This window comes from Sclerotinia sclerotiorum, genomic scaffold (genome assembly GCF_000146945.2).
Source record: "Sclerotinia sclerotiorum 1980 UF-70 scaffold_22 genomic scaffold, whole genome shotgun sequence".
NCBI lineage: Eukaryota > Fungi > Ascomycota > Leotiomycetes > Helotiales > Sclerotiniaceae > Sclerotinia > Sclerotinia sclerotiorum.
Window position 1 is genome coordinate 295707 of NW_001820814.1, and position 18063 is coordinate 313769.

The 18063-nt window shown below is 41.2% G+C and overlaps 5 protein-coding genes and 1 non-coding gene across 6 annotated transcripts; 3 read left to right on the forward strand and 3 right to left on the reverse strand.

Annotated features, from left to right (window-relative positions):
• Positions 1–138: 138 nt before the first annotated feature.
• On the reverse strand, positions 139–3829 carry SS1G_12783 (predicted protein; the record flags this gene model as incomplete). The annotated part of the gene is made up of 4 exons (XM_001586157.1): positions 139–1418; positions 1542–3030; positions 3142–3556; positions 3645–3829. The coding sequence occupies 4 exons, from the start codon at positions 3827–3829 to the stop codon at positions 139–141; spliced, it is 3369 nt and encodes a 1122-aa protein (XP_001586207.1).
• A 796-nt stretch (positions 3830–4625) lies between these two features.
• On the reverse strand, positions 4626–6070 carry SS1G_12784 (predicted protein; the record flags this gene model as incomplete). The annotated part of the gene is made up of 5 exons (XM_001586158.1): positions 4626–4721; positions 4792–4947; positions 5192–5301; positions 5376–5472; positions 6026–6070. The coding sequence occupies 5 exons, from the start codon at positions 6068–6070 to the stop codon at positions 4626–4628; spliced, it is 504 nt and encodes a 167-aa protein (XP_001586208.1).
• Positions 6071–6516: 446 nt separating this feature from the next.
• SS1G_12785 (predicted protein) lies at positions 6517–6753 on the forward strand (the record flags this gene model as incomplete). The annotated part of the gene is made up of 1 exon (XM_001586159.1): positions 6517–6753. The coding sequence occupies one exon, from the start codon at positions 6517–6519 to the stop codon at positions 6751–6753; it is 237 nt and encodes a 78-aa protein (XP_001586209.1).
• Positions 6754–7464: 711 nt separating this feature from the next.
• SS1G_12786 (predicted protein) lies at positions 7465–7971 on the forward strand (the record flags this gene model as incomplete). Its single annotated transcript, XM_001586160.1, has 2 exons — positions 7465–7510; positions 7676–7971. 2 exons carry the CDS (start codon positions 7465–7467, stop codon positions 7969–7971), a joined length of 342 nt encoding a protein of 113 aa, XP_001586210.1.
• Positions 7972–9294: 1323 nt separating this feature from the next.
• Positions 9295–9393, forward strand: SS1G_14541. The gene has a single exon. It is a non-coding gene; the product is annotated as a tRNA-Glu (tRNA).
• A 2548-nt stretch (positions 9394–11941) lies between these two features.
• Positions 11942–16543, reverse strand: SS1G_12788 (hypothetical protein; the record flags this gene model as incomplete). The annotated part of the gene is made up of 1 exon (XM_001586161.1): positions 11942–16543. One exon carries the CDS (start codon positions 16541–16543, stop codon positions 11942–11944), a length of 4602 nt encoding a protein of 1533 aa, XP_001586211.1.
• Between the last annotated feature and the right edge of the window lie 1520 nt (positions 16544–18063).

Consider the following 18063-nt stretch of genomic DNA (forward strand, 5'->3'; position numbering starts at 1 on the left):
GCAAAAATGTGAACACCTCCATGCTTAAAATCACCCCATCATTATGCACAAATGACGCTCTTTGTTGTATGTCCCCTTAAAGCGCTTTCCTTTTAACCAACTTCCCATTTTTCATCCACCCCCGCCCACCCCCACAATTCAATTAAAAGATCCATAATTCTTAAAATCATAACCATTCGTAATCCTATCCCTTCCTTTCTTAGCAAATTCCTTCCCTGCAGTCCTCGAACCCTTCGCACTTCCATTTGTCTTGCCAAGCACTCCAGTCTCCCCTTTTCCTTTTCCTACCCCACCATTAGCCGAGATTTGCGAACTTTGTAGTATATTATTCTGGCTAGCAGTCATTCCACTTTGATGAACCTCCGCCATTAATGATCTTCTCGCTTCCTCCATTGCTGCTGCTGCATAATCCGAAACACTATCAGAATCAGAATCAGAATCACTACCGGCATCTTGAATTTTCTTAGTCGCTGTTGAGATGAAACCATTATTTTGGGTTGAAGGTTGGATAATTTGTGAGGTTGCTGGAATTTGAACGTCATCATTGTCGGAACTATCATCACTATCGCTTTCTTCTTCGGATTCCGATGCCGAAAATTCATTCTTTATCATTTGAGATGAAAGTTGCAATTTAGATTTTGCAAGTTGACCATTTGTCAAAGGTTTCGATTTAAACATGGCTCCTTTCTGGCTGTTAAGTGAAGACAAACTTGCGCCAAAATTAAATGATGGTTTAATCGTTGGTCTTTTGGCAGGTGAGGAAAATGAACCTTGGGCTTCGAAAATATCAGATGTTAGTTGTAGATCAACTTCGTCTTGGGTGTCATCCCCATCGCTGCTAGAAGTCTTACGTTGATTTGTAGTTTTTATAGGAGAAACCAAATTTCTCCGGGCATGGCTTGGTAATTTCGGACTGGACCGCTGTGGTGGAGCGTCTGGCATTTCCACGTCCTCGTCATCATTATCACTGTTATCTTCATCTTCGGAACTTTCTCCAGTCTCTTTTATTTCTGCTTTATCTTCAATGTCATTCTGCTTTTCGTCCGCATCGTCTTCTGATTGTTCTTCGTCTGAAGATTCATCCTCGGATGAGGAAGAAACTGAACGCGACGTTTGATTGAGATTAGAGCGGGATTTACGTTCATCGCTGGATGCTGCGTTGGAATGAAAGACAACCGGGGATCGACTCTCGCGTGATGATGACTGATTCTCGCCCATTTCGACATCCTCATCCGACTGATCTTCGCTATTCTTTGATTCTTCGACCTGTAGAGTCTCAGGACTATTCGATCTTTTCGGCTCTTCCTTGATAGCGACCATTTCTTCAGATTCAGAAACTTCCGAGTCGGAGCTGTCGGAGCTGTCGGAGCTTGGAGGAAGCGGTACTTCAGCAGGCTTAATTGGTGACTTTGATTTTTCTAATTATACAGTCAGTTTAAAATCTTTCCAATTCAACTGCTCGCTGATTGACTAAATGGGCCGAAATGAGAAAATAATGACATCAAAACAATCTTAGTGATTTCTGCGCATTATTTACATACCTTTGACCGATAATGGTCGGCTGGGCGCAGAAGTAACTGCTTTCCTTGCTTCCGGTGTAATAGTGTTTTTCTGTAAAGGTTTTGACTCAGTCAAAACACTCTTATGTGCTGGTAGAGAAACAGGCTTAGGTGTTGCGGAGCGCGACATCGAACCTGTGCGAGCTGCTGTCAATGGAGGTTGGTTCATAGCAGATGGTTTTAATGATTGCTGTCTGACTGGAGTAGCACTACGATCAGGTCGTTTAAAAGTTTTAGGCAATGGAATTGGTGTCTGACTTTGCGCTGGGATTTGACTAGAAGCAAGCTTGGGTGTTGTGTTCCCATTTGGTATATCAATTGAAGTTGCCTTCTTGGGAGGTGGTTTCACAGGGGTGGTTGTCGCATTAAGGTCAAAGGAAACACGCCGAGGGCTCTTCGATGGCAATGGTATCTGAGCTTCTAAGCTGGTATCTTTAGGAGGTGGGTCACCGGATGAAGAGCTTTTTATGCTCTCAGAAGAACTTGATGTCTTCAAAGATGACTTCTTACCTCTTGGATAATGAGGCGTGGATGATTGACGAGGAAGTATAACGGCAGGGGTGTTTCTTTTGTTGACGGGAGTTCCTTTCCTGCTTTCTTGTGGAGTGTTGGATGTTCTCTTAGAATTTTCAGGAGCCTCTGACTTTATAGACTCCTCCTCGGCTTGTTTCGCTGCCTCCTCTAACGCCTTGATCTTCTCAAGTCTGTCGTCTTCTTCAATTTGTTTGCGCAATTTCGCTTTCTCATCCTTTAATCTCTGGACTTCAAGGGCAGCTACTTCCTTCTGCTTTCTCGCTGCTTGTTTCTGTTCCTCTTCTGCCTTGCGTTCCTCTGACTTCTCCTTGCGCATCCGCTCTGCTTTTGCTGCAATAGCCTCTCTTTCCGATTCACGTCGACGTTCTTCGGCAGCTTTTGCAGCTGAAGCCCGCGCTACCTTAGCTGCTTCTTCACTTTCTTTCCTTTTGCGCAATGCCTCCTCGCGTACTTTACTCTTTGGCGTTAGAGGGAGCTCGTTTGGAGTGGAAATCGACTGGAAAGCCTTGGAAGGATGTGAATTGTTATTTGAAGGTGACTCGGCTAACGTCTCAACACTAGACAATCCTTTTTGCGCATCTTTCTTAAACTTGAGTTTTGATTGTCGAATGGTTGGCTCCTCAGTATCTGAACCAAAGTCATCATATATATCACTCTCGTTCCGAGGTGACCGATTATTCGGAGTACTTGATTTCCGCTTCTTGGTAGAGTTTGAGTGGCTGTGAGGAGGAAGTTGTGGTTCGCCTATCAAAGGACTTGTCGCAGTCGTCGAAACAGATCGGCCTCTGTTAGTAGCCCTCTGAATATGATAACTTGCATTCTTCGCTCCTGTACTATTCTTTGGTGTGCCCTGAATCTGTGGCGGAGGTTCTTGGAACAGACTGACAAGTTCTTTCGGAGCTTTGTCAGATCGCGCATTTAAATTACTGGTAGATAGCTTTGTGACATAGTTAGTTATGGCATGGCTTTGGCGAGGGAAACTTCGCTTTACTGGCGATGGGGATGATCGCTGTGCGGTGTCGGAGGTCATGGGAGAATATTCTCTTACATTTGGTACAACATCATTGTCCTCATCCTCATGATCTAAGATAGCACTCCGTTGCGAATCTGGAATTGTTGTCTCTGACTTTTCCGGGATCCCTTCCAACCTTCCGCCATTCCATGACTCTATCTCTCGAGAAGGAATTGGGTGATCTGGATCTATGGCCGTCCTCTGACGTTTTTGGGGATTCCAAAAGGGTTCTGCATTTCCATTCAAAGGTGACCTATCTCTTTTTTGACCAAGAACACTTATTGGATTAAATCGAAGGGCTGAAGTTGGTGGAAGAGAATCTCTAATGTTTGGTTTGTTGGGAGCTTTTATGATTCGGATAGTAGACATATTGGGAAAGAGGGGTCCTAGCATATCGTTTTGGGTGACGTCAAATAATTCATCATCCATACACTTTTTGATCGCAAGTGGCCTAGATGAAGTGAGAATCAGCAACCGCGAATGTCAACTTCAAACTCAAAGTTTCCCCTCTGTCTATTCGCAGAAGCGCAAAGACTTACTGGCCATAATTGATTTCGTGAACTCTTGAAGCTTCTGTGCAAAATTCTCGTATGGTAATATTTGGTGATGTAATAACTCGAAAGCAACGAATTGGGCGATCATTTTCCTCGGCAGCATCTGGTGTAAAGACCTTTACTCTCAGTGAAAAGCCTGGTGAGGCAGGAGGTTCTATTAAAGAATTCATCGCGAATATTCTTGATCAATTCGAAGTTATGCGAAATAGCAAGAGGATGCGGATATGCGAAGAGGAGAGACAAGGCTAAAAACGAACGGCATCGAGAAGCGCAATTGGTTAGGTGAAGCTAAATTGCTTTTTCAAGAGTGGAGCACCTGAAGTTAACTAAAAAGCGAATCGCGCCAAAACGCGTCGATGTTAAGGTTGAAGCTTTGAGTAGTGGTGAATCGGAAATGGTGTTTGGGTGGAGCTCTCTGATAAGTATGAAGAAGAAGTATCGAAGTATTGAAGTGGGTTGATCTTGAAGAACTTCCCAAGGCTACGAGTATCTTTTTTCGAAAAAATGAGGTAACGTTATTCGCCTCAAAGAAAAGATTTTGACTGCTTGTAGGTTTTCAGCTTTCAAAAGTTTATCTCACAGTCTCTTCTCCTGCTTACATTTCTTTTTCAATTATTCACTCTGTTTTCCATCTTTGCTTTTTATTTTCAACTTTACTTAACCATATTTTAATATTTTTTTTTATCTCGTTATCTCAAATGATAAAAATGCCGAGCTTATCCTTGAAGGCGGAAACCATGATTAGAGTGGCCCGAGTGTATGGTAAGGTTACTACATAGTGCACTACACTACCTAGTAGATTGATTATGTCGATGCTAAGATAATTGCTCTGCTTCTCGACCTGAGTGGAATTGATGGATATATGCGGAGTACTCATACAGCTAGCTTATAGCTTATTGTGTTTGAGATGGTAATGACGACTTTAGCTAGCAGCCTTTGACATCATTTTTTCGAATCCTTCGTCTGCTATTCAACCCATTTTGCTGGAGTACCCCAAACTCCTTCCCAGTATGGTGTACTCCTAGATCTCATTCCATCTTTTCCAATGTCTAGAACAGGTAACTATCAAATCATCTCAAAACCACATCCGTCTTATCCAATTCGCAAGATAGAGTATCAGCAATCCTATTACCACTGCCACAACTGCCATCCCAATCAAAACCCATTGTCTAAATTTAAAAGCATCCGAAACCTCCATCTTCATCATTTTCTTCTGTTTCGTATGCCAATGCCACGGCTCTTCTTCCCTTTTCCTATCCCCTTCCGCATGTTGTCCTCGATATGGCGACTTGAGATATGCATATGGTTGTGGTTTAAAAACCAAACTGTGTAGAAATTCTTGGGTGCGCCCGAAGAATGTATTAGGATATGTGCGGGGTTTAGAGTGTTCATTTATTCGGAGTGAACTATTGCGTTGATCGATGAGGAAGAGAGAAATTATAAATGAGATGAAGGTAATAGGCGCAATTATAAGCTATACATTTGATGAGAATCACAGTGGCAGATGTTCAGAACAGATGGGAGTGACTTACCCTTACTACAGCACTTTCTTTTGGAGCTTCAGGAAGTATTGGAGCTTGAAGAATTGGTGGAGGGGATTGTGATAATGCTGGCGATCGACGTGCTGAAGATGACATTCTGACTATTTAAATATATTATTGATTTGGAGACGAAGATTTGAGCATTTGGAATTGGTTTTCACATTGCTTTGTCTACTCATCCGAGCAATGGAAACTTTTCGATTGTTTTCGTTGCTGTCAACCAATTCCCTGCCAAGATATGCACGTTGCGAGGGCCTTTGTGGAGATCTTACCTAGGTACTCAATGTTTCGCATGGCTAAGACAGAGATATCTATTTTCTGGACCACGGAAAAAGAAGAAAGCAACATCAACGATAAGCTCAAGTTATATTTAGAAGAATCTTGGTGCTTATTTATCATATCACACTATTCCAAGATTGGGAACTTGTGCCACATTCTGGCTCGAATCCATGCAGGTACCTACATTAGTAATTTTTGTATTTTTTTCTCCATTCATACAACGACAGGCCATTCAGCAGCCGTTCATAAATGCAACAGAAATCATTGTTGGGAGGTATACTACACAGTCAAGCACCGCGCAGTCAACGTAAGCCTTATTATCCCATCAACCGATATCCATGCTTCGATTCTCAGGACATCGAGTTCCTGCTGAACATTATATCACGAATAGCACCAAGAAGCTGTACAGGCACAATATACATGAGTCCAGCCACGTGCACATCCATGACGGGAGATTACAAAACACCAATCATTACCCAGATCATCTGGGGGATTTCCACTCGTACACAATGTCCGAAGAAGCTATTCCCACTTCAACTAACATACACGGCGACGATCTATCCAGAGGCAGTTGTTTATGATGATTCCCATGATGCTTCAATTGATTCGCCACTTTTGAAAGATTGCGAGCAGGCCTAGTGGCTTACAGCTGAAAGATGCAAGGTTTTTTTTTTGACATGAAATTCTACAAGTGTGGATCTTGATGAAAGGCAAGTTAATACGTTAAATTCGCTTATGAATAATTTGTGTCGATTGTTTATTGAGGTGACGATTCCTGGGCCAAAAGTCATATGTTTTGTGGAAAATAGGTTAGATGATAAGGAGGAGGGGGGAAAAGCCAAGTACAGACTAAAAATGAAACGAGAGATGATTTGATCACTTTCTTGGTCGCTGGTATGATACAGAATTAGACATTCATTGTTTCTGTCGAATACTCTATTTAAGCACATGAAACTACGTCTGATTTTCTCTCGTTGTTCTTTTGAACTAACAAAAAATTCAGATGCATATAATGCAGCTCAGCAAAAGTAGACCAAATGATTGGCAGAGAGTCACTTCGTGTGGAACATCTAAATAGCCTCGGATATATATGTAAAAGGTGTTCTGAGGAAAACGTTGCGCATCACACAAATTGTTCCGGGTGTGAGCTTGTGACCAAACGGGTTCTTCAAGAATTTATCGTGGAGAAAGCTACACTCCGCCGTGGAAAATGTCGAAGTAAACCAGCTGATAAGATATTGGGTTTCTTGAGACCAGAAAGAGCATCAGATTGAATTGATTGATTCTCTAGCTAAGCAGTTAAGCTGCGAGCATATATTCAAAAAATGAAGGAATCTGGTTAGGTATTCAGCCTTCGGAATTAAAGTGCTTTGAAATCAAAATATTGAAAGCAAACAAACAGTATACCAAAAAGGAAAGAATGAATTAAAAGTTGAGTTTTGTTTGCTCCTTATATGCATCATGCAATATATATGCATATGCTGCCAAGATCCCGGGAGGTCAACATAAGATTTTCGTGCTTCTGGCTTCTGGAACGGTGCTGTACAACAACATCCATGTTTTAATTTTTGATAGAGATGATGCAAACAGTCTTAAACTAGTATTTATTATGATGATTAAAAAAACAATTCCAAGAATCTTCCAGAATGCGGCATTATGCATGACAAATTAGTATTTGAAGTACCCTCCTGTGTCAACTTGATAATTCGAGTAGTCTTTTGAAAATGGAGAAGGTGCATATATTGTACGGTCGTGCATTCGCATGGGGGGAAGTATTGATGGTTAAGATTATGTTTCTAGGGAACTTTGATTTTTATCTTCGTGAAAAGGATTACAGATTACGTGCTAAGCAAACTTTCATTGTAACGTCGGAGGATCTCGTAATGTAAATTATTTTTTGCTATAAAATGAGAGCTATGCATCTCGGACAGGTTCGCAGAAGCTCGTGAATGTCAGGTCTTAAGCCTACAGGCTCATCGATATCTATGTCACCTTCTACAGAAGGATCAGCTATTTCAGGGCTGAAGTTGAGTTCTAACGATTCTTTATCGATTGAGTACAGAAGCCGGTTAGTAAGAATGTATGTATTCTCTTCAATGTCTTTGTATATATCCCCTAGCTAATCAAAATATAGACTCTTCTAACGATGCCACATCTAACCATGCAGATTAAGCCGCAAAAACAATCATCTCACAGTCATTTCTACCGATTTTAAAACCTACGAACGCTATGTCCTGGCCGGAGTTTTAAGCACCCTTGCGCTTACAGGAGGGTACCCGTCAGTCAACCTCCCTTTCTGCGATTCCTTCTCCTCCCTCTGTCCCTTCGCTTCCGCTATTAATTACTCCATATCCTCCTTTACTCTCTCCTCCACCACAACCTCCACAATAGCCTACAACCCTCTCCGTCCCCTCCTTTCCTCTCCAATTCCAGCCACTACTCCACAACAAGCGAAAGCTATCGCTCCCCCGTTCTCAAAGGTAACCCTGTAAATATATCCATCCAACTTTGCACTAGAAATAAAATGCCTCTTTTGCTCTCCATCTCAACATCAAACACATCCATCCCCTCATATTCTATACCGGTACCGGTACACCTTTTTAAAAGCTTTATCCAGCAACGCGCTATACAAGCTGTTGCCTCATCATCTCGTCATCTTGCTCCTAATATTTTATTTGTTGGTTCGAGATCTTTAATTTGTGATGGGCTTTATAGTAGGGGGGATTTTCAGAGATTGCGGGAATTGGGTATAAGGAGTAGATATTCGGTGTACTTATTTTGAGGGATGAGGATGTGGAGGTTAGTGCGAAATTTAAAGGGGGTGGGGAGGAAATAAGTGTTTAGGAGTGGTTAGATATGAGAATATGTAGGGGAGAGAATAATGGGTGATAGGATAGATGAGATGGTATGGAGTTGTGCGGTTGATAGGTGCGGGTGTATTTTTTGGGAGGGGGAAATGGTTTGTGAAATAGTTGGGAAGAACTTGGTTGAGAGAGAGGAGATTGGAGTTAAATGATACGCTTGGGAATATCTTGGTTCATATGTATGCCACTAATATTTTTTATAGAGAGTTTCTTTATATATTGAATAGTGAGAAAGTTGCTCAGGCGAAGAATGAGATGAGTAAGGACGAGGTTAGCTAAGATGGAGGGGAAATATTGAGGGTTCTAGGTGTAGTATTTATATATACCATTTGACGAAAAAAACCTTCGCCTTGAAATTTGGAAAATATTGAGGCAATACATGTGTCTTCCCCTCCTAAGTCCAACAGAAGGAGGGATGCAAGAATTGATGAGGTGAACTACTATAATCTTTTCAAAGTCCACCATCAATTCTTTCTAGACGTTTAAGACAATATTCTATTCCACCTGTGATAGATTTAATTTTTGAATGAATGAAAAAAAATCCTGTATCCTGAGTCCGATTCGATCGAATCAAAACCCTATATAATATATTTTTAAGATTAGATCTCAAAAGGTCTTAGGATCAAGAAATGGTTAGACTCTATGCATACTTCTATTATATTTAATCCGGGTCATTAAAGTACAATCTTTTTCACCAATAAATCTCGAACTAAAATACACAAAAAGTATAAAACTACAATTCAAATATAAAGAATCAAATCTATATTTCTCATAAACTCTAACCCATCTAGATCCGTAGGGAGGGCATTAGAACAAAATTTTTAAATGGTGGTGGGGTAACAACAAGCCCCTCTTTCTCGCTTAAATCTCTTTCCGCAAAATTATCTAGTGCCATACACTACATATATATCTTCAATTTTTTCCCCGATGTACATCAAATAATACATAGAATCCGGCATGGTGTAGTGGCTAGCATTTCCGCCTCTCATTGAAAGCCTACGAGCTTCAATCAAGTCGCGGGAGACCGGGGTTCAATTCCCCGTACCGGAACTGACATTTTGCGTGTTTGTTGTTTTCGGGTAGATTTTTGAATTTTTGTGCTTTTTGGATCTTGGATCTTGTATTTGACTGGGTTACACAGGATAGGGAGGAGTGTTTGTGTATGGGATTTGTGGAGTGATATATGAGTTCGTGGATTATTGTTATGAATATATGTGGTCTTAGTATGTTCATTGCACCAAACCCACTAGAACAACATACCATTCCAAGACTTAATTTTGACGAGGGAAAAGGAGTTCTATCTATCTAGTAATTATAAATCGAAATTTGACATTGAAATGAGCATAGGATATACTCAAGCTCATCTGGGGAACTGGGCAATACGCTTTTACAAAAATACTTGGCACAAACTAAATAGCGGGAACTAAAAATTAGACCTAGAATCGGTTGGTTTGTTGCATATCTCATGGTTGTTGTATAAACTAAAATAGTGAAGATTTAGTTTTACTGCGGGGAACTGTTTAGTTGAGATCAAGCAGAATGAGATTATAATACAGTGAAGTATTAGTATGAATATTTTGACGAGGAGAATCTTTGTATTATTTTAATTTGGCATCATGATAATCTTACCAAAAACACTTTTATTTCTCATTCACTTGTCTTGTTCGCCCTGGTTCATCCGTACTCTCAATAATGCTATGGCCGCTACCACCCTTTTCTGCTCTTGTCGCTTATCATCCCGTACTTGCCACAGACCAAATGATTAAATCCCGTACAGATGATAGAAAAACGAACAGACCATGCATCGTGCGATATCAGCCCCAAAAATTTCGAACTTATGCCTCCTATCCACATCACAAAATCCATCTGAATATGAATGTTAGGACGTGAGTAGCAGACTGGGAATTACGTCAACCTCCTGCACTGCCCTCAGTCGGGTTTGAAAATAATCATGGTGATAAAAGGACCCATGAATCAAATATTTATGAGCAGTGACACACCTGGGGGACTATCTTGAATGAATTTAGTTACTGAAGTAAGAGGGGCTTCGAGGAATACTAGTAGTATTGGTCGGGGTGGCCGATCCTGAAGACCAAGAGCTCGCTGTGGACGGAGTGGTTGATCCTGAAGACCAAGGGCTTGCTGTGGATGGACTGGTTGATCCTGAAGACCTCGACCTTGCTGTAGGCGAACTAGTGGATCCTGATTGAGTGGGAGTATAGCACCTTTCGCATGGAATAGTTTGTGGAGTGCCTGATAAAAACATTGAGGAAAAGATGCACATTTTTGAGTTGGCTTCTTTTTGATGAAGAACACGTAGAAATTTTTGTGTTAGATGCAGTTTCTTCGCTGTAGATTTTCTGTGTAGAGCTCAGATGGGATGGTAGGGCAAAGTGTAGCCTTATATACCTTCACGCATGATTAGATTGGAAAGTCGAGAAAATTCTTGTATGATATTGCATTCTAGATCATTTGTGACGTTTCTAGGAGCAATCACTTGAGTAATCTACCAAAAGCTTGAACGTATCTAAAAGAAAGGTTTCATCCGGCACATTTTGACTTTTCTTGTAAAGTTCTTCAGTCTAAGCGAAATTTCAAGATTCTATTATTGAACAACGAAGATACAAAGGCGTCAACTGCATCAAAACCAAAATAAGATGAAATTGCAAGCTGAGATCCAAAAATCAGAAATTTTTGTAAATCTATACTCCCTGAGACCTCAGCCAAATCAAGTAAATTTAACCTAGCAATTATTGACAGCCTGAACCACCCAAGAAAGCTTCGAACCCCGTTACAGAACCCAAACAAGAAACATGAAGAAACCCCAAAAAAGAAACCCCAAGCAAAATAACGCATAGCTATCACCTTCTCCTTTTCCCTTAATTGCTGCAACCCTATATCCATTTACATAGCAGTCTTGTGCTGAATACAGTTAACCTGAGACGAATTATCGATGAGGTATGGTACCAATCCCGACCAAAAATCATCGCGTTGACGGTGTAGTTCGAAGATGTGGCAGATGACCTTGGGGGATTTTTCTCTTATGGTAGGCGAGGGAGATGAGGGAAGAGGAGGATGGAATATCGATGTGATTTTCGTAAATTGAAGCATGCTCGGTGATGATGCGTCTACTGAAGGGCACCTAGGATCAAAATCGAAATCCAAAAATTGCATAATCGTGATTCAATGAAAGAAACAGCACCCTCTAGCGAAGAACCTAAAGGATTGCAGTCACCACATACTCAGCACATTTGGAGACACAGAGTTTATGTTCCAGACCTACATGACTCATGTTGGGTTTCTTGAGACTAGAAAGAGTATCAGATTGAATTGATTGATTCTCTAGCTAAGCAGTTAAGCTGCGAGCATATATTCAAAAAAATGAAGGAATAGGTTGGGTATTCAGCCTTCGGAATTAAAGTGCTTTGAAATCAAAATATTGAAAGCAAACAAACAGTATACCAAAAAGGAAAGAATGAATTAAAAGTTGAGTTTTGTTTGCTCCTTATATGCATATGTACTATATATGCATATGCTGCCAAGATCCCAGGAGGTCAACACGCCCCCTCAGGGATTACCGAGTTAGTTAATAATGAGGTTATTCCTGAACCTGAGACCGAATGTCAACCATTCCCAAAAGATTGATAAAATGAGTGTGTTTCTGTGGTGGTAGAGGTTTAGTGAAACCATCTGCAACCATTTCAGTAGTTGGAACCCATTCGACTTGTAGCCTTCCTGCTTGCACTTCCTGGCGAAGCCAACAGGAGTGTATATCAACATGCCGGAGTTTTGTAACAAGTCTAGGAGTACTATGCTGAAGAAGTCGAATGGTTTGGCGATTATCACAGAAAATTGAAGCCTTTTCTTCGAGATCTAAACCAACATTCTTAAAGAAGCGTATCCACCACATAAGCTCTCGAGCAGTAACGGAAAGAGCCAGTATTTCAGAGTGTGTGCTGGAAGTAGTCACCGACTTCAGCTTAGTGCTTTTGAAGTGGATCAAACCTCCAAAGAGTATGAGGCAATATCCCATTGAAGAAACTCTTGTATCGATATCGTCAGCATGGGAGGCGTCACTCCAGATTTGAAAGTTCCTGGTAGTTGTTGCTTTCTTCCCATCGAACATGATAGCATAGAATTTGGTATTCTCAAGGTATTGCAATGTATGTACTGCTGCATTGATATGAGTAGCGGATGGATTACGAAGAAATTCTGATAGTATTGAAGATGCTTTTGCAATATCAGCCCGAGTCACAACAGCAGCGTAGTTAATGCTGCCAACTCGCTGCTGGTAGCCGAAAACCTGTTGCGGAGTTGCAATTGCTGGATTCTTTGTAAGTGCTGTTGTTGGCAATGGAGAACAGGCTTGAGGATTAGGTTTGATATTGAAGCGTGTTGATATTTTTGAAATGTAGTTATCTTGGCAAAGCCACAGACGATGATTTTGTCGATCTCGTAGTACCCTAATCCCTAAGAAGAACTGTATATCTCCAAGTGATTTGATGGTGTATGCTGATTTTAAGGTGTTTTCGAATAAGGTTAATCGTAGCAAATCAGCTTTCTTGCAAATTGCGATAATATCGTCGACATAGAAGAGAACCGTAAGCCAGCTATTGGTGAAAACACAGGGTGCTCCTGGAACTGGATCCAGACCAAAGTCGGTTAACGTGTAGGTCAGATCCTCATACCAGTATGCTGGAGACTCTCGGAAGCCATAAAGTGCTTGGTTTACGGAAATCACTTTCCCTGGGACTTCGAAGCCATCAGGGCACTTGCAAATAATTGGTTGCCTTAATGTTGCATGTAAAAAAGCATTGGAAACGTCAAATTGTCGAATCTCAAGATCGAAAGCTGCAGCGATAGCCATCATAGCTCTAAAAATTTGTGAAGTTAGCGTTGCAGCGTATGTCTCTTCTTCGGTTGATTGAAGATCTCCTCTGGCACAGATTCTTGCTTTGAACTTGATGAGATAACCATCTTGATCGAATTTATAAGTGAAAACCCAGAGTAATGGTAAAGGCTTTTGTCCTCTTGTAGATATATCGATGTATTCGAAGGTTTTACGTTCTTTCAGAGCGTTGATCTCATCCTCACATGCTTTTTGGAATTCTCTAGCATATGGATGCTGTACTAGCTCATGATAAAATCGAGGTGGAGGTGGTAGATCATTTTGATGTAATCTAGGAGTTCGTAATTTAGACCTTCCGATAGCAAATGCTGCAAAGTAGCTGGATAGTTGAGGAAGTGATGAAAGTGCTGCAGCATGATGTTCTTTCCTTTGTGAACGTCTAGAACCCTGAATTATATGGGATACGTCGATATCGGCACGTATTTGCTCTGCCAAAGGTGCTGTATTATGAGATGATGTTGTAGTGATGATATCATGTTGACTTAACGATGATGATGGGGAAGATGAGAGTTCTGACTCCGGTAATGATGGTATAGGAACATCTCCAGTAGATTGTCTTGTAAGTGCTTCTGGTGATAAGGTTGCTCTAGGCGTTGGCAATTGAGGGTTAGTTTGAGGAACCCCCTCATTGGTTGGAATACCATCATCCGTCTTGTTTGAAGAGCTTTCATTCGTTGGTCGCTCGTTTAAGCGATTGTGTTGTAAGTTCCATGGCCCTTCAACTACAATTATATCACCAATACTCTCATCTGATTCTTCACTCAACAGATTCGATATTTCTATCTCTTCTGCCCTCTTTTCGTGAATAGCTGCAGTATCCCGAAGTTGATCCTTAATAAGAAAGCCAATATCTATATCTTCTGGTCGATAATACCGGGTTTCATCAAATTTGACATCCCTACTTCGAATGACGCGATTTATGGAAGGGAGCCAGATCCTGAAGATATTCGTTGAATCATACCCTACAAGATAGCCCAGTTTTGCACGAGGTTGCATCTTCGCACGTCTTGGAATCTGCTTGTTGAGCACATATGCCAAGCACCCATATGGATGTAGATGTGCTAGCGAAGGTTTATTGCCAGTAGCACTTTCAAATGGTGTTTTCCATTGAAGAGCTCTTTTTGGAGTACGGTTTTCAAGATAACCGGCTGTTTTAATTGCTTCTGGCCAAAGGTTTTGTGGTAGGTTTGCTGAAAGGAGGAGGGCTCTTGCTCTGACCATGAGCATTTTACCAGCATTCTCTGCAGCGCCATTCTGTGCTGGTGTATCTGGTGGAGTGCGTTCGACAATGATGCCACGTTTGTCTGTGATCCTCTTGAAGTCGCCCCCTAACGTAGTTTCACCGTCGAGGCGTATGAATCGGACCTTTGAGCCGAATTGTGTTTGTATCAGAGAGAATTGAGTATCCATAATATCGATCATCTCTGTTTTCCTAGTTAGAACATACACCCATTGTATTTTGTGTGTCGTACACCAGAAGTGGCTGATATATCGGGTATTATTATAAGCCTCATCCATCTCGAACAGATCCCATGCCAATCGATCTCCGACATGGCCGTTCTCTGGCATCTCCTTCCTTGGATTACGAGATATAATCTGTTGAGCCTTCGAGAGATTACAAACTTTGCAGGTAGAGAAGGAAGGTGTCGAAATCGTTTTGTCGATAATGATATCAGTAGTTGCTGATTCTAGGTGCTGAAGGGCTTCGAGAGAAGGATGGCCTAGAAGATCATGTAACTCTGTTGTTGTAACCTTTCGGCATATTGATTTGGTGTGGTTTTTGGTGGCAAACGAAGCATGCTGAGAAAGGATAATAGGATCGAGGGTCCAATGGTCTCCTGTTTGCTTCAGAGTAATAAATGCAATGCCTTCTTTTGTAAGGACATCTGGGTGTTCAGTGTTCCAATGTACACCTTTCTTTGAGAGTAAAGCTAGAGAGACTAGGTTTGTAAGAAACCCTGGGATGTACGCCACTCTTTTTAAGGTTATTTGCCCTGGCCCAGTTGGTGTATTGATCAACATAGTGATAGTACCGAATGCTTCAATTTGGAATCGGTCCCTTCCAGCGCTTATCATATCGGATGGCTTTCCAAACTCTTCAAGAACAAAGTTGTGTAGAGAGTTGGTGACATGGGTATCGGAACCGCTATCAATTAGCCATTTGTGAAGGATGCTAGCATTGTTGTAGGTAGGACTTTGTTTAGTGAGAAAAGCCCCAAGATCCTTATCTTTCTCTTTTCCAGATTCTGAAGGATTAGTCAATGTTTCCTTCCATGCTGGATCCCAAGAGAGATTTGCTAGCTTGAGAAGTTCTTTAGTTCCTTCATGTCTACGAACAAACCAGTTCCTTCGTTTTGTTGATTGCCTTCCCCAGAACTTCTTGAAGTATTCAATATCGGCATCGATTGGTTTCCAGTTCCTTGGTCGATTATCCGAATATAGATAGTAGCATTTTTCATATAGATGTTTCTTGCCACATAGACAGGTTCTCTCTCCTTCCTTTTTATCTTTATTCCCATCCTTATAGGTTGCAAATGACGTAGAAGAGGTTGAAGTAGTTGATGCCTGTGTGAGTCGAGTGTAGTTTCGAAAGTCTTCGATTAAATCGTACACATCAATCGTTTCTTCAGGCTGATTCTTGAGCTTTTTGGTGATCTCCAACAGAGTTGAAGTTGCCCAAGAGGAGCTGTGATTCATAAGGGCTGTAGAAAAGTCGAACGCAGCTCGATTTCGATCGACGTCTGGCAGATTGAGAGTTTTAGCCTCAGTGTAGATGAGTTCCCATTCGTTCAACCATTCATAAATATCCTGATTGGATTTGTAGGGTTGCTTTACACAATTGTATCGTGCTACGACGGTAAGCTCTCTCGCACGATCAGTTGGTGCTAGCCTTTTGCGTAAATCAGCAAGCACTTGAGGTGCTGTGATACTGGTGGTACTAATAAACTTTTCGCAATTGCGGTTGATTGATGAAAGTATGTACTTGAGAACCTCTGAAATGGCCTTGTTGATTTTCTCGTATTTGGTATTCTTGATACGATAGTTCTCTAGTTGCATCTGATATTGCTTTAAAGCCCTATCAATAACAGCCTCAGAAGCATTTTCATCAACTGTGGGTAGCTCTGGTTCATCTAGCAACTCTGGTATAGGTACAACTGTTGTAGTGGGATCAAGGTATACCCAGCATTTGATGCCGCCGGATTCTGCAATACGCTGAACATTTCGAATCCAACTATTCCAATCCTCTGGTGAGGAAAGGATGATTTTAGTTGAATTATCGCCTGTAGTCATATTGAAGAAATAAAGTCAGAATTATCGAGGTTTGGGTTTTATAGAAACCACACTACGTAAGGTAATTCTTAAAAGAGTGAAACTTGAAGGTATCGTAGAGTTTCGGTATATGTGAATCAAGTATTGTGCAGGATGTTTAATTGAAAGTCAGCACCGGGCTCATAACTGTTGGGTTTCTTGAGACTAGAAAGAGTATCAGATTGAATTGATTGATTCTCTAGCTAAGCAGTTAAGCTGCGAGCATATATTCAAAAAAATGAAGGAATAGGTTGGGTATTCAGCCTTCGGAATTAAAGTGCTTTGAAATCAAAATATTGAAAGCAAACAAACAGTATACCAAAAAGGAAAGAATGAATTAAAAGTTGAGTTTTGTTTGCTCCTTATATGCATATGTACTATATATGCATATGCTGCCAAGATCCCAGGAGGTCAACAACTCACCATAACCCTTTTTGGCACCATTGTATGTAGTACAGAGTGGCCCGAAACAAGCCTCATACCTGAATGTTGATGCGCGGAATTCGATCAATAACCCGTGAACCAAGAGCCCCAGGGTCAACCCGAGGATCAAGATAGACAAGATTAGTAAGACGTTAATTCTTGGCTCAGGGACGAGACCTCAAGCGCGGATGCGGGGTTGATCATGTGCATGATTATTGAGGCCGCTTGCCGGGATATGGAGATGGGGAGGCAACTGTTCTGTCATTTATTTTGTTTTACTTTGCTTTGAGTTGACTGATAGATGTGGGGGTAGGTTGATGATATGTAAATTCGAAGGATTTGCTCTAGATGAGGTGTGTGAAGGTTCAAGGTTGAGGGTTTGAAGTTTAGATAAGGATGTCAGTTAGCCAGTTTATATATCCAAGGAAAATCCTACCGAGGAAAGAGGTAGATTGCTCGAAAGAAAATAGAAAGATTAGTAGCTTGCCAATCGAAACTGGTTCTAACACGGGGAGTCTAATGGAAACCCCATGATACTTTTGGCGTTAAAAGTTTCATTTCTGATCCCGAGAACTGGATAGCTTTTTCAAGACACCAGTAGTAAAGGTAAGATTATCACTACCAAATCAGACGCTTTTATTCATCGTTTAAACTTACTGAAACCGAATCTATGACTGCTACTTTAAAAGTAAAAAACCTCTAATTTTCCGGCAATTTCTAATCACTTCAACAACCTTTCTAAATCCAACATTCTGAAACGCACCAGTATCTACACCAGCAATCTCCATCGACTACGTACAAAAAGATCTTAAGGCTCTTCTGACTACCAAAATCTATCGTACTCTGTCGAAAATCCACCATGAAAATCAGCGGATCTATGGAATTCGTCGAACTTAAAAGAGACGCTGGAGTTGCCGCTTCTTGAACCGCAAGCGAAACCAGTCGAGAAGAGCCGAGAATATTAACACAAAGAACGCTCTAAACGATCGAACCCCCAAGAAGAAGAACATCCGATAATCGTTCCATCTATATCCATCCTTATGACAGAGAAGTTCAACGATCCCATCCCAACCAACAAT